Genomic DNA, 27,992 nt, shown 5'->3' with positions numbered 1-27,992 from the left:
AGGTTCATCGCAGCCGGCCCAGCTTTCCATCGCAGCGCCCAGATCCCTGCGAGCGAGTCGTCGAGGCAGCTAGCGCCCTTCCCGGAGACCTCCAGTGTGAGTAGGCGCCTATCGCTAGGCCTATCGAGTAGAGATGTGCTGCTGTTAAGTGACTATTGCTGATCTAATGCTATGCATTCCTAGTGAGGGGCCAGTGCAGCGAGTGCTGTATAAAGGATTTTCTCCACGGTAGGTGGCCTCGTCGTAATACGGCGGAAGTGAATACTGGCGGCTATCTGCCTGTGAACACGAGTTTTCCATTAAAACACTCTCAGCTACAGCTGCCGTTGTATAATAGGGAGGAGTGCTCAGCCGCATTGAACTGTCAGTGTCACTCACTAGTAATTTACTCCATGTATGAAATGCATAGTACATTGCCCCGCTTGTTCAGTGGTGTTTCGAAAGAGAGCAGACCAGGCTGTACACGCTGCCCTTGCATACAACTGGGTTTAAACTCTAGTTTTGCTCTTAGTGGCTGCTGCGGTGGCTCGGTGGTTACGACGCTCGGCTGCTGACCCATGAGACGCAGGTTCGATCCCGCCCGCTCTGGTCGAATTTTCATGGAGGTGAAATTCTAGAGGCCCGTGTACTGTGCGATGTCAGTGCACGTCAAAAAACCTCAGGTGGTCTAAATTTTCCGGAACCCTCCACTACGACGTCCCTCATAACCTGAGTCGCTTTGGGACTTAAATCCTATTAACCATTAGCCATAGTTTTACTTTCTCCTGCTGTAAGGTGCGGCATCGCTTGTGATTTGTGACCCGTTTGGAAGATCATGCCATCAGTCGCTGAGTATGCACAGCCACTTTTGAAAAACACAGGAGGAGAATGTATAGGCCTCACCAAACTGGCCTAATGAACACAGTCAACTGGCGGAGACTTTTGGTGATTGCGTCAGTTTTTGCGTTGTAATTTCGGTATGTCACTCAATCAGTGAACGCCTTCTCGATATTGTACCGTTCTAAACTTTAATTGATCCATGCATGTTTTTTGAAACCGTGGTAATACGAACGAAAAAAACTGCCAAAAAAAGAAGAGGTGCTTCGGCTCACGGAAGCTCTTGCGCTTGGGGGGGGGGGGGGGGGGGGGGGGAAGGCGGGTATACATAGCGATTTGTCTGAAACGACACAGCATGGAGAGCGGACTCACACAGTTTCCTACAGGTATCTAGAGGGAAACGCGAAGATGCGTAACTTCATCTGCAGCAGGAATGCCTCGAAAATCTGGTTTCGTATTTGGCTTGACGATAGTGTTGCATCGAAACTGTGGATTCAGTCTCAACAATAGGACTTTTCTCGCGGCGAACCTCAGAGGAATGCATGGCTGCTTTATATACGAGCCTAAACATTCACTTGCGCTAAATGTATCGAAGAATTAAAAAGCTCCATTAAAAGAATTTAATCTGGTTCGGAGCATCCCGGCTGCGGTCGATAGAGCTGGCTACATTCCGGGGCATAATCCACGTTTTCGACCCAACGCTAGCCGAGCCAAGTACGGAAAAACATCTTCCGAGCATTCCAACGATGGATGAAGTGTTCTTTAAGAAATTCGCATAGACGGCGGCACCGCTTTCTCCTGTAAGTTATTTTGAGAAATTCTATAAGCCGAATAGCGAGCGTTCAATAATGTTCTCGAACCTGCATTGGTCACACTCTTGAAAGCCGGCCACACCAGTCTGATAAGAATTAGCGCTTGCCAAATCCAGTTGACGTGCTAACACCGCACCTTCAGGAGAATGGAAGCAGCGACGTTGGTTGCTGGAACGTACTGGATATTGCTGTAGCAGATAGCTGTCAACTGCAATTGGGTATGCATGAACAGTGGTAGTGACCGTAAAAAGTGCATAAGGAAAACCATGCAGCGATCATCTTCACTTTGTTCTACAATAGGCTACACCTCGCTCACTGACGTCACACCCCGTTCCTTTTGTGATCTTATTTTAAAGCAGGTTAGTAGCCGCCGTTACCCGTTGTCGTCGAGGTCGCGAGTCCCAGGGTTCAAACCGACGGCCTCCACATAAAAATGGCTTCGCTTCCGGGACTTCCGCAAGGACTGACCATCCAACAGCGTGATGCACTCGCCAAAGCGCGCAACGAATTCGGGATTCACTTCTCGTTCAGTGTGAGTACACGCCTTCCTGTTCTTGACTGCACGTTATTTTGAGCAGCTTGTAAGCATATAAAAAATGTAAATGAGTGTTCGCGTAATGTAACGCGATTTACTGCGTTTGCTGTTAATAGACGCTTTTAGCATACCGGAGACCTATACCGCTTTGCACGACGCCTCCTGCACAGACGCAGTGGCCCCGCCCCAACCACGTCACTGCGCGTGCGCAGGAGGCGTCCGGTAAACCGGTACAACCCGCCGTGGTGCCTCAGTGGTTAGAGCGCTCGGCTACTGTTCCACAGTAGCCGGGTTCGAAGCCGACCGCGGCGGCCGCGTTTCGATGGAGCCGAAACGCTAAGTCGTCCCTGTGCTGTGCGATGTCAGCATACGTTAAAGATCCCCAGGTGGTCGAATTTTTTTCCGGAGCCCTCCACTATGGCACCTCTTTCTCCTTTTCTTCCGGAGCCCTCCACTATGGCACCTCTTTCTCTTTTCTTCTTTCACTCCCGCCCCGCCGCGGTGGCTCAGTGGTTAGGGCGCTCGACTACTGATCCGGAGTTCCCGGGTTCGAACCCGACCGCGGCGGCTGCGTTTTTATGGAGGAAAAACGCTAAGGCGCCCGTGTGCTGTGCGATGTCAGTGCACGTTAAAGATCCCCAGGTGGTCGAAATTATTCCGGAGCCCTCCACTACGGCACCTCTTCTTCCTTTCTTCTTTCACTCCCCTCTTAATCCCTTCCCTTACGGCGCGGTTCGGGTGTCCAACGATATATGAGACAGATACTGCGCCATTTCCTTTCCCCAAAAACCAATTATAATTTCACTCCCTCCTTTATCCCTTTCCTTACGGCCTGGCTCAGGTGTCCGCCTAGATAAGTGAGACAGTTGCTCCGTCATTTACTTTCCTCAAAAAGCCAATTTTCAATTTAAACCGGTATAAGCCTGCGCTAATACGTCTCTGGTATGCTAAAAACGTCTAGTAACCACCGGCACTACTTTGTTTATGGGGATACCGGTGGTCACGTGTGTGCAAGGATATCAAGGGTCATGTGTCCCATTAAACTGGGTCATGGCACCGATGACAATGGGGCACGTGGCCTTGTCATGTGACGGCGTTTTTCATGAGGATGGCCCTTTATTTACGTCACTTATTGTCATGTGATCAATGATAACAGGTCATGGGGCCTTGCTGTGTCCTGTGGTCATTTCGTATCTTTCTCTCCGAGAAAGGGTCGCCGTCAAGGACGGAGGCCTGCAACGAGCAGCTAACTACATTTCTAGATTTTGCTCAGCTTTTTACGCAAGTAAACCATGATAGAGCATTTTAATGCAAATAATATGTGGCTGAAGTGATAACCTACACATTGATTTTGACTTGTGCTCTTATGTAGATGAGGCAGCTATGGTAAACCAGTTTTCTTCTAAGCTTTATTATTTCGGAACGCTACATTGTGTGTACATTCCCATGTGATATGATATAACGTGGGGGTTGCCCTGCACCACGGACATGTAACCCTATACTGCTCTGGATACATCTTATGTAGGACATGAAGGTTGTAGAAGGTCCCTGTTTAAGTCTTCTCCAGCATGTCGCCTCGTATTGTGTTAGCTGAGGGTGTGGCTGGGGGTATTTGCGCCTTCTGCCTTTAATGAGGTTGAGGATAGCTGCGTACGTGAGCTCCACCGTCATCCCCGGGCCGTCCGAGGCATTTGACGCACCAGCTGACCCAAATGCGGAGCAGTGGGAGGACCGGCTAACCAGCAGCCAGCTCAAGGTCCAAAGGGACCTAGTGAGCCACGCATGCCGGATGGCCAGGGACAGTGGTGCCTTGGACTAGGGGCGCCAACCACACTCCGCCTGGAAGACATCGGCAGTCTCCGGGCACGCAACCAAACCTCTCAATTGGAACAATAAAGTTTACTCTCTCTCTCTCTTCAAAGGTTGACCAAAAGCTTCCGCCGCGCCGTTATCCCTAAAGGCAAGGTTTTACGCATAGATGAAGGCTTTAAATTTAAAGGAAAACTGAGAACCACTTCATCAAAATTTTGCTTTCAGTCAAAATCAAATCTGTAGCCCTCCCCGGGTATGTTGATGTTTGTGCTCAAGCGACGCTTATGTTGCCGAGAAATTCGCACTTAAAAAATTATTTCCCAACTCGATTAAAACTTGTGACCTTTACAGCGAAAAGAACTACGTGGCCACCGTAGCCTCACCTCTGGTATACGCGCCCCCAAAAGATGCATCAACGCAACTCGCTTGATGTACGAAATCGGCTGATGGTGGCGACACCTGTATTTCACTTTTGGCTTTATAAAAGCTACAATTTCAGTGGGTGTAGCGTCTCTGTCGTTAGAATACGACAACCTACCGATAGAGGTCAACACCGATTTGCCCTCAGCGTCAATTTAGTGAGGAGGTTAGGCTTAGGTGAGTGCCAGCCAGGGCACAGACGCGGTGCAGGACTAGGAAGCGTCACCTTCCATATCAAACGAACTCACCGGGCCAGCCTGTGCTACGTTGTATCTGAGAGTTGTATAGTCCGGCTCACTTCATTCATAGTTATGTGTGTCCGTTTATTCCCACGGTACTACATTTACTTTTGCCGCTGAAGTTATATTCCGTTTTGCGCAGCGTCTGTTTGCTGTATGTTTGAATTCTGCGTTTCTCTTGAAAAAAAAACATTGTAGATTGTATTCTGCTTTCAGTGCTTTCATCGGAGCAGCAATAGAGCTTTATATCTTGTTTTCAGTTTTGAGTTTCTGGCTGAAAATCAATCCTAAGTTATTGTTCGTTATTGTATTCGAGTGTGGTTTTCGAAACGAATTCAGCTGGATTGTACTGATCTCAATAGTAATTCTGCAGGGTTGAAGTCGCAGCAACTTTTTTTGTGATGCACGCCTTATGCTTATGTGATTGACTGGATATGTTATATTCAATCAATGAAGGCTTAAGCAGCCCGTATATGTATTCCCGTCTACGTTAATAAAACAACAAACAACCGCTGGCTGCTCCGGTGAGTTGTTCGCAGCTATGGAGACAGCGAAACCGAATGGCCAGTTAATGGCTTTGCGTCTTGAGGACTGACGTAAAAAAATGATGCCTTTATGAGCGGGGTAACGCTGATATTCCAGGTTGTTATTTGTATGTCATTCGCCGTTTATACTATCGTCTGCAGAAAAGGTTACGGTAAGTTAGGTTAGGTTCCTGTCGTCACTTCTCAATAGTTTGGCCGCGGTAATACTCGAAGACACGACCGGACCAGACCATGCACACTTGACTTATGTTTGGACCGGTTTCCGCCATAGACGGTCCCGTGTTGTGGCGGGCATACTTTAGAGCTGATTAACAACAATCTGATTCACGACTTCACCCTCCTGTGGAATGAATTTTGAAGCGAAAAGCTTTACTACGCTAGTCAAATCTGCGCTTCGCGCGAGCCGGCGCATGTCGGAGCACGAGTGACGTCACATTTCTCTCTCTCTCTCTCGCTCCCTAGTCACTACTGCGCATGCGCCACTAGTAGCACCGAGCCACAGCTGTTCCGCCGCAGCGCAGCGCCGCGCCTTTTCTCAAAATACAACTTCCAATTTTCAGTTTTCTCTTCTTTCCGCTTTCTTCCTTTCTTCTTTCACTCCTCATTTATCCCTTCCCTTACGGCGCGGTTCAGGTGTCCAACGATATATGAGACAGATACTGCGCCATTTCCTTTCTCCAAAAACCAATTATTATTATATATTCATTTTCACGAATGGAAAGGCGCACAACCAGCTCCGTGAATCAGTGGAGACCTCAAGCTCGCTTTCATGTGTACGTGGCGTTGGTGTCCAAATGCAAAAGCCTGCTTTGATTGTGTTCCGCACACTGGATAGGCAGCGCGCCCTCCCTGCCACCCTGGGAGGTAGCATGCAGTTAATGGTTGATCGCGAGAGATTGATCACATTTGTGCGGCCTAGCTATTGCTGCAGTGCCGCATGTCAGTCAAACGCTGTCAGCGCTAATGTATTCAGGCCACATCTCTTCCTCTCACCACCGCCACATGTATCAAAGCACGAATGAGGCGTCCGCATATCCAGGGAGCCAGTCATGCGCCCTTCCTTTGCTCAAAGCCATCGCCGTCTATATTGTCAACGCCAACGCCCATGAACACAGTGAACGCAATCTTTCGCTTCGTATATCCTGGATTAGCTGAGCTAATACACATTAATTTTTTTACGAGTGGGGTGGGATTCAAATTTTGCATAAAATATATGCCTGTATTGCACACACACAAGAAAATATTTCAGCCTCGAGAGACGGTAAGTGGCGTTACACGTATATCTGGCTCTTTCACTTGGCTCTTTAATCAAATTATTCCCTTTCTCTGATAGATAGATAATCATGCAATTTCTGCCGGGTACCCGTAAGTCCACATTATGGCTCGACACTGCGTTGAGGGTTACGATTATAGTCCTTTTGATGCATTTCTGTAATTAGAAGTAATTATGTAAACGATTATTTGATGTTATTTCGGTCATTTTTAAAGCGCTGATGCATGCAAAACAACCCCGCAGGGGGGCGCCTGCAGCTTGCAGGCGTCGCGACGGTGAGTGGCGACACCGCGGGTTCCCGAGCATCCGCAGGGACATCCCCGCAAGGGGATGATGGTGAACTGTGCATCACCACGGACCCGAGCACCCGCGCCTCGCCGTGCGTGGCATCGCCGTGTCCGGGGAAAAGAGGATCCTGGTGGTTGAGCCGATGCCGAGCGTTTGGACCTTTAAGGCCCCTCGGCGGAGGCAACACACCACTTTGGCCCCAGCTTCCTGTAGACGGCACCTCCGGCCTGACCCAACCGAGGGAAATCGGCAGTCGCCTTTTCCTGTCCTCCTCTACATCTTTTACTTTCCTGTCTTCTTTCTGACTACTGTCCTGTCTCCTCGTCGTTTCTTGGTTTTTTCATTTCTTCATGGGTGGCTAGGGTTAACCTTGTGTGGCGAACTACCCTGGGTTTCGTCATATTTGGTTATAGTTAAGGTGTACAGCTGGCGTGGGCAGGACTTGCGTGCAAGTTGCTGTCCCGTCCCCATGTTGGGCTCCGTGGTGGGTGGCTGCCACCGCAGCCGAAAAACAACTTTTTTTTATGGATCTCTTTCCTTCAACAAATGATCGCCCTCATAAACGAGGGCGGACCGATGCCACTACGCAGTTCCAGCAAAAAACAAAAGAAGTTTTCCCTAGGTACCATGTCGTACATAGTGAAAATCTAGATCAACCAGCTAGGAAAATGTCCTCATTAATTGTTTCTAAATCTCTTACCGACGCCCTGGGCCTTGGCTACAAGGTGACGAAGCTAGCCAGTGGCGACCTACTCCTCCAAATCCGAGACAAAGTGCAATTTTCCAAACTCCCATCCATAGTGTCCTTTGGAGAGATTCCTGTATCCATTACTGCACATCGATCACTAAACACAGTGAAAGGAGTAATATCTGAACACGATTTCCTGAACCTTTCTGAAGAAGAGATGTCGGAGGGTCTGAAAGACCAGAACGTCACCGAAGTACATCGTATTAAAATCCGAAAAGATGACAAGGAAATAGCAACAAAACACATAGTCCTGACCTTTGCCTCCAGCCAACTTCCCGAAACCATAGAAGTAGGATATCTCAAAATAAATGTAAGACCATACATCCCAAACCCCAGACGCTGCTTCAAATGTCAAAGATTTGGCCATGACTCACAGAGCTGTCGTGGCCGTCAAAAAATGTTCGTCAAAAAATCATGAATCTGTGGACTGCAGTGCTTCACCACTGTGCGCGAACTGCGAAGGGGATCACCCCGCGTACTCGAGGTCATGTCCTACCTGGAAGAGAGAGAAGGAAATAATAACAATAAAGACAAAGGAAAACATAACATACCAAGAAGCACGAAAAAGACTCCCATCAGCTTTCCAGTTCACGGCAAAAACAAATTTCGCCGATGTGGTGCGCAGGGGCGGCACACCACACCAGGCTTCGGCCACTGCCCAGGAAATGCCTGAGGCAGGGCCACCCCCGCCCCCGGCAGACGCAGCGAAGGCTGCCCTGCCACCTCTGAGCAAGGGCCCGCCTGCCCCTCAGTCGGCCGCCCGTATGGCTTCCCCAAGTCGGGAGAAGCCCACAAACCGTACACCTGCGGGTTCACCGCGGAAGTCCAGAGCCTCTAATGAGGCGATGGACACAACTCAGATCTCGCCTTTGCTGCAGCAGAGGCACAGCTCCCTGGAGCGAAAAAGAAAAAAGACCCCGGTATTGGCACCCCCAAAACCGGTACCCTAAGTTTTAACTACACTAGTTAAATATGGCGTTCCTTATACAGCGGAACTGCCGAGGACTAATAAATAACTAATCTGACATAAAAGAGCTTTTAAACACAATGTCCCGGTGGCTTTGTGCTTACAGGAGACCAACTTAGGTCCAAAACAAAAAAATTTTTTAAACAAGTACAATATCTTTCGGTGTGACCGAGAGCAAGCAAGCAAACTGTCTGGAGGTGTTGCCATTGTCATCCAGAATGGTGTGGCAACCCGCGAGATCAAACTTATAACCAAATACTAAGCCGTCGCAGTCACCATTCTTCATTTTAAAACACTCACAATATGCACCATATATCTTGAACCACACCTAACAGTAACACTTCATGATTTAGAATCCCTTTTAGAACAGCTACCGGAGCCATATCTGCTAGTTGGTGATTTTAATGCCCACTCCGGTTTTTGGGGCAGTGCACACACTGATGCAAGAGGTCGTATTTTATAAGATTTTATTCTAAGTAATAATGTTTGCCTTCTTAACACCGGCAAAGATACATACTGCTCTCCGAGCACGGGAAAAATGAGTTGCATAGATTTGTCTTTTACTTCACCTTCTATCTTTTGTGATTTTAAATGGGATGTCATCGATAATCCATACGGCAGCGATCACCTCCCTGTATCAATAAGCATAACATCCCCACCACTAGTCACCCCAACGAAACCACGACGGTGGAAGTTACAATTAGCCGACTGGGAACGTTTTAGAGAAAGGGCCAGCTTAGATAAAATATTTTCAGATGACCTCAGCATAGACGAACTGAATGAAGCTATCACGAACTGCATTTTAACAGCTGCACGCCTAGCAATTCCTCGGTCATCGGGAGTAGTAAACCAGAATCACAAAATTTGGTTTACACAGGAATGCAGAGATGCAAAAAAGAAACAAAACAGAGCTTGGGGAATTTTTCGTAGGTACCCAACGCACGAGAATTTAATAAGCTTTAAAAAGGCAAGAGCAAAAGCTCGATATATTCGCCGTAATGCAGAAAAAACTTCATGGCAAGGTTACGTGTCCTCAATAAACAGCTCAATTACGTCAAAACAAATGTGGGAGATGGTAAAAAAGATAAATGGCAGCTACTCCCCATTCACAGTTCCGTTTCTATCAACCCCTGGCATACAGACAAATTTAGAAGAACAGGCAGATATTTTGGGTGAATATTTTTCTGCAGTTTCCAGTTCATCTCACTACAGAGAATCATTCCTGAAATACAAAAACGCAGCTGAAAAACAAAGACTGCCGACAAGTGGCAGTTCAAATGAGCCCTATAATAACCTACTTACAATCCAAGAAATTATTTGAATACTGTCCGCTGGTAAGCAAACTGCACCTGGCCCAGATGAAATACATTATCAAATGCTGGCTCATCTCTCTGAACCGGCTGTGGAGGCGCTTTTAAATTTTTTTAACAAAGTTTGGGTATCGGGGAGACTTCCCGAAGCCTGGAAGATGGCCGTTATTATTCCTCTATTAAAACCCGGAAAGCCCTCTACCCTTCCTAGCAGCTATAGGCCCATAGCTCTGACTAGCTGCCTAGCGAAATCTTTTGAAAGTGTATTGAACATCAGACTATCATTCGTGTTGGAAGACCGGGAGCTTCTGGATGTCCATCAATGTGGTTTTAAAAAGGCTTGCTCCACCACCGACCACCTGGTTCGTCTTGAAAACACTGTTCGTGAGGCTTTCGTACACAGACAGCATTGTCTCGCTGTCTTCTTCGATTTAGAGAAGGCGTATCACACAACGTGGAGATTTGGGATTATTCAGGACCTGGCTGAACTGGGCATCCGCGGCAGGATGTTGAACTGCCTTAAAGACTTTTTGTCTAACCGTACATTTCACGTCCGCCTAGGCTCAACCCTTTCAAGGAAGTTTATCCAAGAAAACGGAGTACCTCAAGGATGTATTTTGAGCACAACACTCTTTATTGTAAACATGAATTCTATCAGGAAAATAATCCCAAGGTCCGTAATGTATTCTGTCTATGTAGATGATCTCCAGATAGCTTACACATCCTCGAATATATCAACATGTGAACGACAGATACAGCTAACAATAAATAAACTGGCAATATGGGCAGACCAAAATGGCTTCCGTTTTTTTTCCACAGAAATCGGTGGCCATTATTTTTTCACTCAGACGAGGCATGCAGATAGATCCCACCCTACACCTGAACGAAATAGACTTAGCCGTGAAAAAAGAACATAAATTTCTAGGTGTAACATTCGACAGAAAGCTCACCTTCATGCCTCACATAAATGAGCTGAAAAAGAAGGCTTCTCGATCCCTGAACATACTCAAAGTGCTGTCGAGAAAACACTGGGGAGCCGATAGGACATGTCTGTTACAAATATACCGCTCTGTAGTACGCTCTACCCTGGATTACGGATGTGTAGTGTATGGGTCAGTGAGACCATCGTACCTCAAACGGCTAGATCCGGTACATAATTTAGGTTTACGTCTCTCCACTGGTGCATATAGGACATCACCCATAAACAGTCTCCATGTAGAGACCAATGTACCATCGCTTACAGATAGAAGAGCCATACTCACATGCTCATACATTCTAAAAATCCGTTCACTGCATAAACATCTATGTTACCCTATCGCCACAAAGTGCCTTTATAGAACACTCTTCAACAGCAAGCCGCAAGCTACTCGGCCTCTCCTCTTGCGATTTGAAGACATGTGCCGGAACCTTAGCATATTAGACGTATTGCCAAACATTGCCCGAAGGCGAGGTCCACTGCCGCCATGGCACAATTTCCCTGAAATCTGTGATTTCACTCTAACACAGTTCCGTAAGAAACAAATTCCGCAACAACATATAATACAAGAATTCCTCACACTCGAGGAAAAGTATACTACATGCACAGCATTTTATACCGACGGTTCAAAAACAGATGCATACGTTGGAAGTGCAGTTGTACAGGGAAGTTGGAATAAGATAGTAAGACTTCCACAGTGCGCTTCCATCTTCACAGCGGAATGTTACGCCATTTGTGTAGCCATAGAAAAAATACTAAACGAGAACCTACCCAACAGTATTATTTACACAGACTCACTAAGTGTGCTCACAGCCCTTCATCCTAGAAATGCAATAACCCCGCTGCTTGGCGACCTCATACACAACATTACAACAGCCATAGCTCAAGGACAAAACATAAGACTCTGCTGGGTACCAAGTCATGTTGGCATAAAGGGCAATGAAAGAGCAGATTTGTGCGCTGCTCAAGCTTGTGAAAAGCAAATTAAAAACATAAATAGAGATTGCATGAACTTAATACAAATTAATGCAAGGAAAAAATGGCAGTCCACCTGGAACAACGAACTAAATAACAAACTACGGTTAATAAAACCAGTCCTAGGTGAATGGAAGTCATGTGTGCACCAGAAACGTTTCAAAGAGGTCATTATCTGCCGTCTCCTGATAGGTCACACACACTTCACACACAACTTTCTGCTGAGGAAAGAAGACATACCAGTTTGTACATGCGGAGATGAACTTACAGTGAATCACATTTTAATTTCATGCTCTAAACTGGAAAGGCTACGGAAAATGTGTTTTTCTTCGTTTTATAACCAATGCATCCCTTTTCATCCAGCACTGCTCTTGAGTGATAACGCAATGGTGGACATGTCCTGTGTTTTTAGATTTTTAACAGAAGCTGGTTTTCTTAAAAATATTTAAATCATGACCCAGTACTTCGCCTGATACACCTCGGCCATTCCTCATTCCTGAGAAAAAGGGTGAGGTCTGTATTTGATTGGTTGGAAGCCTCGAGATCTTTACCCTGGTAAGGATGGCTGCTGAGGTGACCCGACCTCCTTTAAACGTTTTTAATAGTACCCATTTCTCACATCTTTTTCCTTCATCATCATGAGGTAATTTTAACTATTTAAGCACTCTGCACCAGCGACGATTTTCACATTTCTATAAAATCATCCAGAGGTTTCTCCTATACCTCCAGCTTGGCGCATGATGGCCTTAGTTGCCAATGCGCCATAAAACCCAACACAACACAACACAACGCATGCAAAACAAGCGAATGAAATCACATGTTGTCCGGAGTCACACAAGGGCTTATTGGAAGCGCGCAAATTAGTCCGTCATAAGAGAAGTTGTTTTATGCGTTTTGTGCCTGACATGATGTGATTCTATGTCGCCTGTCGCGAAACGCTCGAAATGTAAGCTCCTGCCAGTAATTATGTTCCAGCGGTATGCAAAGCCATCATCAAGCAAGTTATGCTCATGCATCGGCACACAGTGTTCCTTTATGCTGCCGCTCATCACTTACATTCTTTATGGTCTGTTCCTGCGTCGGATTGTGATGTTCAAAGAGCCCTGTCGAGTGAAGTGGGGCTGTGCCATATTCGATACATCAGAAATACCATTTCAGAAGGAAGCCCAGCTCCTTCAGCGTTCGTTGGGTTCTACGGGGCAAAACAATTACTGGCTAACCTAGGAGACACGTGGTGAGGTGTGTCGCCCTAATCGATTGCGAGCTACTGCAATAACAATTTTTTTTTAAATTTATATTATAGGGTGCCCTCAGAGCTTTCAAATTTTACTCGAGTATTCACAATGACCACCCCTACAGACCTGTTGCACTACAATATGCCCATCGAAATCATTTCAGGGTCCCTTTAAGACACCCGGTTGGGGTCGGAACTAAGGCGGTAAAACAAATTGCCAATTGAATTCCTTCGTGCCATTCAGAGCATGTTTTCTGTAATGGGCGATAACTGCAACCCAGGAAGCTTTGCAGTGCTGAGTAGCGTACCGCATATCGACAGAACTGTGTTTTCTTGTTGCTCACATAGTTCTGTGAGATTTGTTAAGCGTTGTAGGTAATGAAATTAATCAAAGGCGTTTCATGTTTCACGAATAATCCTTCAAAGGCTCGATTCTTTCTACGTTTACAGGAACCATTGGACGTGATGAACAAAGCCCTCAATATTGACTTTCCGAAGAAATGTCTCAGGGATAGTAAGGTCACAGTCCTCGTGAAAATTTCAAAAAAGTAAGTGCGACTGCAACTTACCTATGCGCACCTAAGCGCCTACTTTTTTTCATTTTTCTTCGTTGCCGGTTTCTGTTGGTAATATTGTGCCTATCAATGATTTCACAAAAAGCTGGCATTACGAATATCGCAGTGTAACCCGAGATTCAGCGACAGGTTTTTGAAGTGGCGCATATAATGTTGCTTATTCACTATTGCTTGTCTTCTTTAGTATAATATGCATTACATCCCTGCGATGTTACTTGCGACGTCATAGGGACGTCATAAAAGAAAGAATGTGCTAGCATCGAGCCGCCGGCAAAGTCCCTAAATACAGAGATGGTAGTGTCAATCTTTCATGTCGACACCATCCTCCTCGCTTGATCGCCTCTTTCTCTACCTTGTACATCAGTGATTTACTGAGTCCGCTTATGTCATGCGTGGCAAGTGTAGCGGTAATTCTAGTTTAGCTTCGGAAAAGGGTCAAAACCAAGTGGTTACAGTGCTCGGCTATTGAGCTGGAGTGCCCGGGTGCAATCCCGGCCACGGTGGCCGCGTTTTGGTGGAGACGAAACGCAAAAGGCGCCCGTGTGCTGTGCGATGTCGGCGCACGTTAAGAACCCCAAGTGGTCTAAGTTAATCCGGGGCCGTACTCTACAGCGTCCCTCGTGGCGTTGTGCTGCATCGGTACATTAAACCTCCCAACTTACAAAACATTAGCGTTTGCGCAATGATAAGGCCGCGTCTCAGCCGACTGCGCAAGCCACTGCATAAGTGTTTGCCCAACTAGCGGAATCAACTTTTACAACAAAGCCTGTTTATAATCGTGGCACGAAGCTATCATGATGTCTGACGTTTTGACCCGCCAACTTTTGTCTCTTACTGTTGGCGCTCGCAAGCCAAAGAGGTTTGAGTAGCGTGCCGGTAGGAAAAGGGGGATGTTTTAGACCCCAAAAGTCGGTGTACCCAAGAGCGATGTTTCTAAAGCGGTACAGTCCCGAAATTTCAAATACTTACAGAGGCTATCATTTACCTTAGCATACAGGAATGAGTCCCAGCAAGTTTTTGTCTGAGGCATTAAGTGGAGCGCTATTTAGTACGATGCACAGTCTTGGTCAAAAGTCTTAAGGCCAAGGGCTTTTCGCTTCAGCCGCATAACAGAGCCATTACAGCACTATTAAAGACCGAATGACCTTGAAATGCTAGCATAAGGTTTCTTCCTGCGGTTGAGAGGGTACCTGCTTGACTTGTGTTTTGAATGATCCGCTACACGAAGCTTCTAGGAGCATGCAGCTGAACGCTTTGGCCTTAAGACTTTTGTCCAAGACTGTACAAAATTTGCCGGCGAGCAGCTGAGACACTTCCATCCGCATGTTAATAAGTGTTGAGCGATGTGTTATTCAAGGGAAACAAAAATGCTGACGCCAGTCTGCATGTCAGTAAAAAAGAAATAACGAGGAGCAATATGTCAACCTGACAGAACAGCAAGCTTAACTTTCAGTCCTGCTGTCAACTTGACAGGCCTCATTGCGGCATTTCGTGCAGGCGTGACCGAATAGATTATCAAGACATAGAGCGGTATTGATTTGGTTGGGCGCTGTTTGTTGCAGGACGGGCAGTGAGAGGGGTTTTGTGAGTGGAAGATGGTGTACTTGTGCGGGAGGTTCGGGAAGGAGTTCGGGAACAGCGTCCGCTATTTATAGGAATGAGTTGGGTGATAGAACCGTTCCTCGTTGTAGTCTGTAGTAATCAAGGACTTTCGAATATGTGAGTGGTTCAGTCGGTAGTACGTCGTCGTATTGTGACCGCCCGTTGCCTGTGAGTTCTTGTGGCAGCGCGTGTGCGCAGTCGTTGCCAGGAAAGGCCGCATGCCTTGAGCCCAGATGATGCGTACCATGGGGAGTGCGCTGGGATCAGGGGTATTCTTCAGTATGTGTCGGAGACGGAGCATGGGGACGGAGCATGCATGGGGACGGAGCATTGTGCTCGCGTCATGTCGGCGTAATGGCGCGCGTAGTACGGCGAGAGTGACGGCTCCCTCTTCCATCGACCGGCTAGAAGTGAAGGGGACCGATGTGGCAGCTTGCTCGTGGTCATCTCGTTTGAGGCCACCAGGCACGTGGCCGGATTGTGGGAGTAACTGGCGGTGTCAGTATAGAGCATGGACAGATCAATTCCGCAGGAGAGCGTTGGCGCCTGCTCTCTAGTCCATCTACTGTCTCTGTGATGATCGGGATGCACATTGTGTGGAGCTGGTGACACCTGTATCACGGGGGCTGGTGGGATGGCGTATTGACGACCAGATTGTTGGCCTTATATATATTAGTGAGGGTTGAGACCCGATCCATTGGCCTGGTCATTGGCTGACTAGCCTTGTTACGTCTGTTTGTAGTGGCCAGTATGCGTATATGCCGTGTGCTTATACATGCTGGTCTCTGCTACAGTGGCGCCACCTGTATCTTCGCCTGGAGTGTGGGCGCCAGGGGCACTGGACCGGGCGGCGGAGAGTGTTAGGAGGGCTCTCACTGTGCGTGCGTTTCGCAGCCGGACGCAGTTGGCGGGTGCGCTATGCTTCGGTTAGATCTTGAATTGTGGATGCCTAGCCGGAGCCCGCGTAGCGTTGAGACGCATGGGGATAGTCCCGTCGAGTAGCGGCGGCCATCTTTGCCCGGGAGCTCTTAGCAATGGATAGAAACGACGTTATGGTAGCTATGGCAGGGTATATGTGCTACTTTTCCGCGGCTTCAGGAAAAGGACGTCACGGCCTCTCCTGCTTTTAGCAGCGGCAGCTGTTCAGGACGTTTCCCACCTATGCAGCGTCTGTGTCGGCGGGGTAACAGACCACGTGCGAGGCATCAAGCTCAAAGGTCGCAATGGAGTTAAGTTCCTGCGACGCGCCTTGCTGATTCTGATTTGTCAGAAGTAAGTGACCTCCGTCTTGGCGTCATGATTGGCCAGAGTGCCACTAACTGATTTGTCCCCAAAAAATGACGTTACCAGCGACTTCTGAGGCGTTCAGTATAGACGGTTATAACTCAAGAACAAAGCGGCTAATGCCTATCAAAGACGACCCTCCAGCCAATGGCTCCGGCAGACTGTCATGCCGTCACGGTTAATCTCCTTGTACTTGCGAGCGTGGCTAGCGGGTGCAAGGAGGTTCAACCGCGACGTCACGATAATAGGTTGGAACCATTGGCTGGAGGGCGTCGTTATGGTGGCTACGAATAAAGGAATGAACGCCCTATTAAAACCCAGGCAATGATCAACGTTTTGCCCAGACGGAGAGAAGAGCTTTTGTCAAAACGTTGGCAATTAAGCCCCTGGCGCTTCCCTTGCCCTTGTTCACTGTATGTTGTCAAGAAACCCACCTACCTGCCCTGTCTCTACCATGGACCCCTACTCAAGGCGACTAGACACACTTACTGACATCAGTGCTTACGTGCCCGGTGGCTCAGTGGTTAGAGCCAGAGTACCCGGGTGCCAACCCGGTCGTGGCGGCCGCGTTTCTATGGAGGTGTTACGCAAAAGGCGCTCGTTTGGTGTGCGATGTCAGTGCACATTAAAAGATCCCCAGGTGGCCCAAATTATTCCGGAGCTCTCAACTCTGGCACCTCTTTCTCTCTTTCTTATTTCACTCCAAACTTCCTCCCTTTCCTTACGGCGCAGTTCAGGTATCCACCAAGAAGTGAGGCAGTTACTGCACCATTTTCTTTCCTCAAAAATACGTCTTAATACACCAGTCAGTGCTTGGCGCCACCCTAGGTGCCGCTGAAATTCACATAGCCGCAAGGGTGGACTTGTGGTCACACTTTTTTTTCCTTCCTACATGTCTGGCTGCATAATAATCTGAAGGCATCGTATAGGAAACAAACAAATGGTGATTCTGAGACTGTCGAACTTCGTCTTTACAGCGGTTACATGGACCTGTGGTATCAGACGCTGGAAGACTGCAACAAATACTTGTACATACGGCGTGACCCGCAGGACGACAAGCTGTACGTGGGAACGAAGTGGTTGCAGTACAACAACAACCACCGTTACCACCTGAAGACCAAGGTCACCGGCATCGACCATGACAAGTTTCACGTCATCCAAATAGAGTGGAAGAAGGACAACAACCTGGAGGTAGGCCGGCAGTGATGAGCGCTTTTTGCAGCTTCAGGGCTGAGACACTTGCTGCTCGGAGATCGCTTCGTTAGCGCAGAATGACGTCATCTTCAAGATATCGGCGTCGATGAGATCATCATCGGTGCTGGGCCCGATTGATTACATTCGTGGCCGACGTGATTGATTGTCGCGCGACTAATTGTCAATAGGCCGTATGTGAACCGCTTAATCTCTTGTGCGTTACTGTGACCGCCTTGTATCTATACGGTGCGCATGAACTGCAAATCTGACAAAGGCGTGTCCCAATATGTAAACATCCTTCGACTTTTTAAAATTTTAACTGGGAAATTGTTTCCAGGGGATCACCCGCAATGCAATCATGGCGCATGACAGACGTCGCCGCCCGCTGGCGCATGAAGCCCGACCCACATAAAGCGATTTTCTTGCGAAAAACTGGCGAATGGCCGCCAGGCGGCATCCGCCCGATGACCGGCGGCTGTTCGCCGTCGATCAAGTAGAGCTATAGTTTGATACAACTTAAAAAAAAAAGAACAGCAGTTGGTAACACCGGGCCGCATTCTGGGGCGTCCTATATTACTCCGCTGGCCAATCAAAGCAGTAAACGAAATCGGATTTTAATAATAATAATGTTGATTTGCCATGGTACAAATATAGGACGGCGGCGGGAAAAAAGCTGCTCTCAGGCAACATGGCCAGCCCCCAGCCGCTGTGTTTTTTTTTTTTTTTGCAGTAACAGCACATCAAAAATGGACGAAGCTAGCACATCAAGTAGTAACATAAACGGGTTAAATATTGTTTCAAAAAAATTCTAAGGACAATACAAAGCACGGAAGAACAAGAAATCATGAAAGAAGGGTATACCCGCCTCCTCCGAGCTTTCATACCGTATATTTTTTTCACCCTGCCAAGAAAACGTTGAAGCACGGCCCTTCTTTGTAGCCAATAAAGACTTTATTCAAAAATTAGGTGCTATACGTAAGGCGAGGATTCCGGTAAGAACAAAATAAATCAAAATAAATAACTATAATAAGCAAACAAATTCAAAGATAAATTTTGAAGGTATGACTATATTCACGCAACAAAATTTTAGACCTTGCAACCTTTTTATTTGATTAGCTGCGTGTTTAGGTAACAGGAGAAGTTTTAACAATGGACTACTTTTTTTTGTTGTTGTGGAGGAATTCCGTGCGGCGGTCCTGAATACGGGCCGATATTCACTATAGCTATTGCTGTAACCATGGCTATGACGTCAAAGGTGGCTTTAGGGGATGTGAACTATGAATAAAACTCCAACATAATCGCTGGTATACCTTTTGCTGTCGCTGCAGCTCTTCTTTGCAGGCTGGTTTAACCGTTCTAATGAACCAAAGCAACGTATAGAGGATGTTTCATCTAAGAGTTTACACATTTCTTTAAAAAGGCTTTTTGAGTTAGAAGAGTGCTTTTTTCGGCATAGCATTATTAGCGGTGTAGTACATCATAATACAGCTAAGAAGTGCTGACTAGCAAGATCGATAACTAATTTCAGATAGTTAACTTATTTATTATTACTGTTATGCTCCTTATTATTGAGAGGCATGTAGGTTAACTAGCATAAATAATATCCATATCAGTTTTACAATTTCGAAAACATGGATTCTCTCGGCGCTGTGGCCGAACAAATTTTGGCTATTTTGACGAGTTGTGTGCATGGAGAGGTTGCTTTGCCTGCAAGCTTCTCGAAAGCACGTGCATTCATGCGCGTTGCAGCCAAAATTTGTTGGGCCACAGCGCTAAGGGCAACCGCCTTTTCGAAATTGTAATCACTGATATGGATATTACTTACGGGGGACTACACGCCTCTGAATAATTACGGAGCCTAACGGTAACAGTTAAATGTTTGCGATTCAATATTAGTCAACCATCCTGCTAGCACGTCGTAGCTATATTCTGATGTACTACACCGCTGACAATGCTATGTCGAAAAAGCGCTCTTCTAACTCAAACAGTCTATTTCTGAAAAAAATTGTGTAAATTCTTAGGTGGAACACCCTGTATATCAATAATTATATCGGTTCTTTCTGCCTCTCGTGACCTGAACTCACCTTTGACGTCCCAACCACCATTCGGTAGTTGAAAACAAACCTTTAAAAGCACGACAGAATAAATTCAATTATGCATAATTCAGCCGTGGTGAACAAATAGCACGCGGTGATTCAGGTATTATATCTTATGCATCATAGCAGGCAAGAAAACAACCAAATAAATTAACGTGTCTCTACTCCTTTCACACGTCAAATGACAGTTTTCTCAAACAGTGATTAAGGGTTGTGGATTATGAACCCCTCAAGGGCAGCACCATATCCAACATTCTTGGACAAAAATTTAGAATATTTGAAAATCGTAAGGTACTGTTATGGAAATATTTAAGGTAATAATCATTCTTACGATATGTAGCAAAATCTTTTAAAGCTTCTCCATCGCTTGCACGGAACAGTTAGGACTGCCAAAAAAGTCCCAGGGGAAAGCTTTTGACGATCAAAAAAACGTTAATAGCAAAAAAAAGTACATCACTGTCGACGGGGGTCTGCGCAAATGTTGATTGTTATAGTAATATCTTAAAAACATAAGATAGGATAGGAATAACTTTATTAAAACACCGGCAACGGACACTTTAACGCGTCGTGACGTTGTCCAAGCGTCAACCCAGGGTTATGCCCTACTCTGCACTACCCCAGTTCGGCCCGTTTGTGGTGGGTCTCGAGGCTTGTGCTTTTCGAGTGAACCCCTGCTGGACGGCCCATAGATGAGTGCCCTTGTCTGTAGACTACACTGCACTTTGCACAATATATAAACACAATTCGTTCATAAACTGTTTCCTGTTCAAAAATGTGTTTGTCCAGAATTGTTCAGTATGCCACTGGGCGCCTCGCGTGCAGGTGTACCTGAATGGTTCCGCCATCCTCGGTGAGAGAGTTCCCGGAACTATCATCAAAGACTGCGCTCGCCTCGCTCACGGCCAAGAGTTCGTGGGGGACGCGAGCAATAAGATGCGCGGCTTCCTAGTCTACGATGTGCACCATGCGTCAGCGGACAGGACAGTCCTCATGGACAAGGTGCGTATTCACGCCGCGTACTGTTATGATTCCCGAATGACTCTCTTCCCCACGCACTACCACATTTCGCTCGAACGATACCTCAGTTCGCGAAAGAGTGGTGGTGGTGGTGGTGTACTGTGTGTTACAGCGACAGCTGTTATACTCCTCTTCTTGGGCTTCGCGTCGTCGTGATAGTAGTAGTATTACGTCGTAGTCGTCGGCGTAACCGGTGGGAGTGTTGCCGTGGGGACCACTCGGAGTGTGGCTACCGTGGAAGGAAGAGGGTATGACGTGAGTGTAGGAATGCGAAACCGGTTGCTGGATGCCCCAGCAACCATCCAGAGGATGGTTACTGTGGAAGGAGGAGGGTATGGAGAGAGAGAGCGTATGAGAAGGCGCAATCGGTGTGTGATTGTCACCCGAGCCACCAGGAGAGCATTTGCTCTCGAAGGAGGAGGGCTACCGCGGAAGGAGGAGGGTATCGTGAGAACGTAGTAAGGCGTAACAGGAGTAACAGGAGGCGTAACCGTCCGGGAGGAGGTTGTCACGGAAGAAGCATGGTATGGAGAGAGGGAGAAATCCCTAACCGGATGATGGAAGCCGTGAAAGGAAGCGGTTCAGGTGTCCGCCGATGTGTGAGACATATACTGCGCCCTTTCCTTTTCCCAAAAACCAATTTTAATTTAAGAGGGCATGGAGAGATCGTAAGAGGCGCTACAGGTGGATGGTTGCCATGGGAACCGCCCGAAGGGTAGATACCCTGGGAATGGGAGGAGGGTTACTGTGGAAGGAGGGGGTATGGCGAGAGAATAGGAAAGCTTGACCGGAGGGTGATACCGGGGAAGGAGGAAGGTATGGCCAGACCGTAAGGCGCAAGCGGAGGGTGGTTGCAACGGAAACCACCTGGTGGGTAGTCACTTTGGAAGGAAGAGGAGGATCCTAGGAAAACTTAAAAGAGCACTCTAGAACTTTTCAGATATGAAATCGCTCCCATCTCTGCCGCAACATATCGCAAAAAATAAATGCCTTAACAGCCGTCGATGAATCTCGCGTTACACACTGGTAACCGTCCTTTCATTTCTTTTATTTAGCAATAATGCAGGCAGCACCACTGCGCCGAAAAGAAAAGTTATATATCATGAGTACCATTGCTGACGATTCACACATAGAAGCGTCAGCTCGTTCAACCTCAGAAGAAAACAGCTTAATTATTCGACGGTATTTGGAAAGAACAGCTTTGCCCTTGCAAGATACCGGCACATTAATTTGGAATGGCTCGTGACGAACTTTTTGTTGAGGGGAAGCAAATAGCTACCGCTTTGTTAAGCCCATTTTACGATGGTAGAGCAAGTACAATTTTTTGCACCTGTACTCTTAAGTAAAGCGGCTCCAGTCCAAGCTGCTTGGACTTTTGGGGCGCTGATGACGTCGGTCTCTAATGATGCTGGCAATCGCCCCGCCTGTGTCTCAAAGGATAAGCGAAATATGCCACCTCCCGCGACTCGCCAAGGGGGTCAACGTGCTCTAAAAATCTCCAGAGGTAGCCTCGCTACCGCGCCTCTTAGTTCCTGAACCTTCAGGGTGCACATGCAGTTGTCCGTCGGCATATTGCTCCTCCTCCTCATCTATGCTGGCGTCTCTTCGTTCATCCGCATCTGTAAAAAAAATGATGTAATCGCCATCGTAATCGTCAAGCAAATTAAGTCTACACCAGTAGGCTCTCGCCCATTGTTATCCATTGCCCAGTCCAACGCTATATAAAAGTAGCGGCTTATAACATCAATTCGTAACATCATCTCCTCTCCTGCCTGTCTTCCCCACTCGGCTTTGTTTCTCTTGCCTTGGCAGCCAATCTCTTTACTCCAACAGACTAATGAATGAATGAATGAATGAATGAATGAATGAATGAATGAATGAATGAATGAATGAATGAATGAATGAATGAATGAATGAATGAATGAAATCTGCAGCAGCTTCATACCAGCAGTTTTCCTGATTTTATCTCCCTTCCTGTCTTCCGGTTACGCTTCCCTTACTTTGTATCCACTATTCTGCTACAGCAGGTCGCGGGAACGAACAAATTAATGAGTAATATCCGCGGCCACTTATACATGTAAATGTCCCCTCGTCCCTCCTCATTTTAATCTCATCTTATCACTGGGCTTTCTTCGGCACTTCGTGGTTTCTCTTGCCTTCGTATCCAGTCTTCTAGCTTAAAGACAGCTAGGAATGACTGTGGGAATCAGATGATCGTTCTTAGCTTCAATGGGACGCCTTACCTCCTCGTCTTTCCCTTCCCTATATTCATACAGTTGGACCTCGTTATAACGAAGTTAGAAGAGTCCTGCGATTGCTTCGTTTCAGCCGTAGCTTCGTTATAGCCAGTGTTTACCGAGCTTCCAAGGGGATACGTCCTTCCTTCGTTATATCCATTTTTTCGTTGTACAATTATTTCGTTATTACGAGGTTCGACTGAATATTCTCTAGGCCACCCTCATTGTTCTCTCTCTGGGTACCATTTCACCTCTTTCCAGAAGTTATGCTAGTTACAGGCCATCCTTTTTGCATCGCCAATCCGGAACTCCGCACCGCCCTTTCGGGAGGAGAGGTTGGCAAGACAAAACTGGCCGCCCAAACTTAAAAGCGCAGTCTGATGGGCGAGTTGGTGTTGCACTGTCTGCGTCCTTCTTTGTGTTAGTTTGTGCGTGCTCGTAATGGTCTGCAAGCCCGTACTTGAGGCTTCCGACAGCCGCCTCCATCAGAGCACTGAACTTAGAGCACCGACCACCGAGCTCCGGCAAATTTTCCTTTTGGATAGAAGTTTTGTTTTTCTCCGCAACTGGCAGCGACACAGTCGTCAACACTATGCTTAGTACTGGCGGCATAGAGCAGTGCTAAGTCATGTGCCCTTGGTTGCTATCCTCGCTGGTTCGAGCCCCGAGTCTCAGGCTCAGTGTTGTCCACTGTGCACTTTTTATTCTTTCTCCATCTGTACGAAAATTTAGGAAGCCTAACTATTTTACGAACATTTCAGAGCGCTTATTAATTTTACGTTGGCTCCAGTAGGCGCAATCTAAAAAATATTCAAAGGTCACATGTTCTACTGCCTAGGGTTCCTAAACATCCACTCTGATAAAAAAAAACTAAAAGTGGTAGAGCTCTACCGTAGTTAAACCGAGCAGACGCGCGAAAGCACGTGTTTAGCTTGGCTGGCTCATGGTTTTGCTTTGCTGGGCCGTCGGCACGTCTGGCGACGATATTACACTCAGATTGAGCTGTTTAAGGTCTTTGGCCAGATTATAGGTAAAAAGATTACGGTGTTCCTCTTGAGATGTAAAAACAATTCACTCTCTCTTGTTTCATTCTTTCTGGTTCCGTATAAAAGCGCCACATCCTAACCAATAAACTCGAAAGTTTGCTTTTCTATGTATGCGGTATCTATATAAATTAACGCGACATCTCGGCTATGCTAGGGTTGGCCAGGGTCAACTTCAAGGTCAGTATTAAGCTGGCGCCACCTCTTCTCTTGTGGATAAGCACGGTGTCCGTTATTACTCGCAGAACCTGAGCTACACGCTTCCGCCGCAGTTCCTCGTGGCCACTGGTGGAGTCATCAGGTTCACCGGCACCTGCATCATGCGCGAAAAACCCACCGCTAAGTGAGCACACTTTCTATTCCTAATGCATAAATGTGGTCCTGGCCCCCATCTCGCACGCCGTGATTCGCAGCATCATCGTGTATTACGACAACGCGGTGGCGGCCAAGCTGGGGGGCCTGCAACGAAACAAGGAGATGACGGTGGAGCTCAAGTTCCACGCGGACAAGATCGTGGTGTCCTTGGAAGGGGCCCCAAACAAACTCACGCCAAAGAATGTCACCCTGAGTGACAACACCACTGTGAAGGCCATCAAGATCAGCCGGAATTTGCAAGTGCAGAACGTGTACATTGTGAGTTGCGACTCTGTGCGAAAGTCTATTCGCTCTGGTCGTTCTTGCCGAGTGGCATCTTCACGGGCGTGTTGGTTCATTTTCTTTAATTCATGCATTTCTTACGCATCAAAGCCCCGAATCCGTGATCCAGCTGTAGGGGGAGTCAAACGACGGACTTTTGTCTCCTTGGGTAAGGTGTCACGTGAAGTACATCTCTCTATTACCACCGCCACGTACCTCAAGGCGCAATTGAGGCGTCCACTGACCCAAGGAGCCAGTTATGCACCTTTGCTTACCTCAAAATCATCGGCGTCTAGAACGTTGTCAACGCCAACGCCAATGAGCACAATCAACGCTGACAGCTTTCTCTTTGTATATCGTGGATTAGCTGAGCTAATCCACGATATACAAAGTGGAATGTGGATTAGCTGAGCTAATCCACATTCTTTTTTCGCTTCTTGGCAGAATTTAACGCAAGTGAAAGTTGGTTGTAAGGCTGGTATGGATCATTCTCGGAATTTTTGGAGGCTCGCCTCGAAAATTGTGTACGGGTGCAGCTGAATCCACGTTTTCGGCCAAACGCTGGCCTTGCCAAATATGAAACCTTATCTTCCCGGCATTCCGTTGGTAGGTGAAGCGCAACGTCAGCAGCTTTCCCTCCAGGTATAAACGAGAAACTCTATGGGGCTAGTGAGATGGGAATGCTTGTGTGAATATAAAGTGATCGCAGCTGGAGAAGGTGAACATTGACTGGAGGTCACCACAAAAGCACATTGTTCTGCAGTGGATGCAATCCGGCACATGATATGATGATGATGATCATGACTGTGGTCACGGAGGAAGAGAAGAATTCAGAGAGAGGACGTCACGTCAGATATTTTGATTCTAGGCGTAAAGGTTACACCCCCCCCCCCCTACTTGGGTGCCTTCTCAGCGTGCTTGAGCATGCGCAGCAGACGATGCCGCTTCGCCAGCGTTACTATTGGCTGCGCGGTCGGCCAAAGCCTCCCAGTAGTCCTTGCTAAAGCACGCGTCTTCACCGATGCACCTTTTAGCCTGCAGCTTGGATAGCGAGGGCCTCCCCTGAGCTTTCCTTCCTCCATGATTATGCAGTGGCATACAACTCAAGGACAAAGCTGCTTTTTCCCCGTCAAAGGGTCCCCCTTCCAGCCAATGGCGTCGGCCGATTCTCATGAGCCTGCTAGCGCGACAAAGCAGGGAGTGGTCAATAAAAGTAGATAGTCCCCTCTCTCAGTAGTCGGGCATAGTCCTCCCCCTTCATTGTCTCGCCGCTCCTTGAAATTTCACGCTAGCCGGCTAATGAGAATCGGCCGATGCCATTGTCTGGAAGGGGGTCCTTTGTTCGGGAAAGCCACTTTTTCCCTGTGTTGTACCCGACTGTAGCCGACTGTGCAGGTATACGCGGAGATTCTCGGATAGAGCATACCTGGGCCTTCGTCAAGCTGTTCGTACAGCTTTTAGCCCAGGTGACCATCCAGATACTTGCTGGAAAATAAAAATATGATTTGATTTGATTTGAAACAATGCCCACGTAAATCTTGTTTGCCTGGAAAACGCCTCCTCGATTTTCATGCCAGCCAGACAATCCGGTTCCAGCAAAATAAATTCTCAAGAAGACATAGCAAGGCGACAAAAGAGGCTGGTTGGTATTGCACTGTTGTTTGGCTTGACTAGGGCTGGGTAGCTTGCAAGGACAAAACAAGACGACTGGACGTGGGCCGCGTCCAGATGTGTTTTGTCCTTACAGCTACCCAGCCCTAGTCAAGCGAAACAACGAGAAGACAGCGGCGAATGGACGTCAAAAGAGGCCCTTCAGCCAACGGCGTCGACCTGAGGAAAGGTAGAGAGACTGGCCTTTATCCCCGTGCCGTGGGGAGGGGGGGGGGTGATTTGTTAGTTGTTCGGGCTAAAGGAAAGTTGGAGAGACAGTGAAGGGTCGCAAGGGCTGAGGAGCTCACTGCCCATGGCGCGGGGACAAAATCAACCCAAAGGTCTCCTAATGTCAAAGGTCAACTGAAGGCCCAAGGTCATCTAAAGGTCATTGGTCAAGGGTTCGACATCCTAACTGTACCACATATGGTCATACATGGCTATCCTTGGTTGGGCTGAAAGTCTTTCAAGGCCGTTGTGCTGCCTGCCCGAATACTGCCTTACCTAGCGTAGTGAAGCTTTTCGCTTAAAAAAGTTGACTGGCGGACGCTGTTGGCTGGCGGACATCTTTTGAGTTCCATTCGCCGCTGTCTTCTTGGCTTGTATCCTGTCATATCTTACCTTGCGCTCTCCCAATCACCAGCCATCATATCTGATCAGCGAATACGGCGCAAGGGAGAAGGTACCCTTCACTTGCAACACACCTCGGGAAATTTGCAGAGTTGGGTTCTCCAGTTTTCCGTAACGCGGCACTTCATAATGTATGATTCACTGGCCATGGCAGCAGTGCTGCCAACGCCTTATCGAAGGTACAGCAGCAACTCGCGCAATTACGTTCTTTCAATTAGTGGCGTCACATTTCTACCAGTAAGCGAAGGGGGGGGGGGGGGGGGGCGACTGTGCCGCATAACGAAGCGAACCGTGTGGCTGGCACCGAAATCGAGCGTGCGTTGACCCCTGGGAAAGTTATCTGCTATCAGAATAGAATGATATACTTGACTGCCACCCCGGGCTTGGCGTCGGTTGTTCCTGTTATTGGTAAAAGGGAAAGGGGGAAGAGGGATGTAATGACTAACGAAGATTTTGCGGCTCGGAAAAAATGCTGGCAATCGTCTTAACTGGGTAGCAAATGAAAAGAACGAGAAAAAGTTCGCTAACATGAAGAAAATGACGCTAAGATCAGAAGACAAAAAAAATTGTGGGCTTGACAAAGGTTTGCGAAAAAAAATAGAGGAAACACTTAAGAGCTGTTTTCTGTGCCGTTTTCTCTCTCGCAGTTCACAGGTCTTGCAAAGTCATCATAATGAGGCGACAGAGGGGCGCACGGAGGTACTGGGCCTTTTGACTATAGACTATTGCGTGCCACTCGAACATCCCGCAAAGAAGCGTTTAATAAACGATTGCTCAAAGACAAGAGATTTCGCTCTTTTCATCCTCAGCTGCCCGTTAATAGTGCAGTTGTGTCATGCACTAAAGACAGATGCCATTGGGCATTGCTGCATGTGCGTCCGGTATTTCTGTAAGGGGAAAAATCATGGGACCAGAGCCTGGCCGCTAACCGTAGATTTGCGGCTACTTTGTCGCACCTAAGCCTGGCATGCGTGGCCGTAGAATAAGCTGAAAAATAAGGGAGTAATTACTCAATACCGCCAACCCAAGCGAAGCCATACGGCTAGAAAGGAAAGCTATATAGCTTCCACAGAAACTT

General features: G+C 47.4%; 1 protein-coding gene across 2 annotated transcripts; it reads left to right on the top strand.

Annotated features, from left to right (window-relative positions):
- The first annotated feature begins 14 nt into the window (after positions 1 to 14).
- On the top strand, positions 15 to 27,689 carry LOC144135061 (uncharacterized). Of its 2 annotated transcripts, none has more exons than XM_077667820.1 (8): positions 15 to 96; positions 1,985 to 2,160; positions 13,401 to 13,498; positions 17,389 to 17,602; positions 20,524 to 20,700; positions 24,244 to 24,341; positions 24,412 to 24,631; positions 27,562 to 27,689. In XM_077667820.1, the coding sequence occupies exons 2-8, from the start codon at positions 2,062 to 2,064 to the stop codon at positions 27,586 to 27,588; spliced, it is 933 nt and encodes a 310-aa protein (XP_077523946.1). In that variant the 5' UTR covers positions 15 to 96; positions 1,985 to 2,061; the 3' UTR covers positions 27,589 to 27,689. The 2 variants fall into 2 exon arrangements, with proteins under 2 accessions (XP_077523946.1, XP_077523947.1); XM_077667821.1 differs by having other exon boundaries at positions 16 to 96; positions 1,988 to 2,160.
- Positions 27,690 to 27,992: the final 303 nt, after the last annotated feature.

Source organism: Amblyomma americanum, chromosome 5 (genome assembly GCF_052857255.1).
Source record: "Amblyomma americanum isolate KBUSLIRL-KWMA chromosome 5, ASM5285725v1, whole genome shotgun sequence".
Classification (NCBI taxonomy): Eukaryota; Metazoa; Arthropoda; class Arachnida; order Ixodida; family Ixodidae; genus Amblyomma; species Amblyomma americanum.
Note: the sequence above shows the minus strand (reverse complement) of the source record. Positions and strands in the feature narration are given on the sequence as shown.

What these genes read in the sequence shown, in the direction of transcription:
- LOC144135061 (XM_077667820.1), top strand. Translation starts at nt 2,062, where the DNA reads ATGGCTTCGCTTCCGGGACTTCCGCAAGGACTGACCATCCAACAGCGT. An exon ending in CTCGTGAAAATTTCAAAAAA is followed by an intron (nt 13,499 to 17,388) that starts GTAAGTGCGACT and finishes TCGTCTTTACAG; the next exon opens with CGGTTACATGGACCTGTGGT. An exon ending in AAGTGCAGAACGTGTACATT is followed by an intron (nt 24,632 to 27,561) that starts GTGAGTTGCGAC and finishes TCTCTCTCGCAG; the next exon opens with TTCACAGGTCTTGCAAAGTC.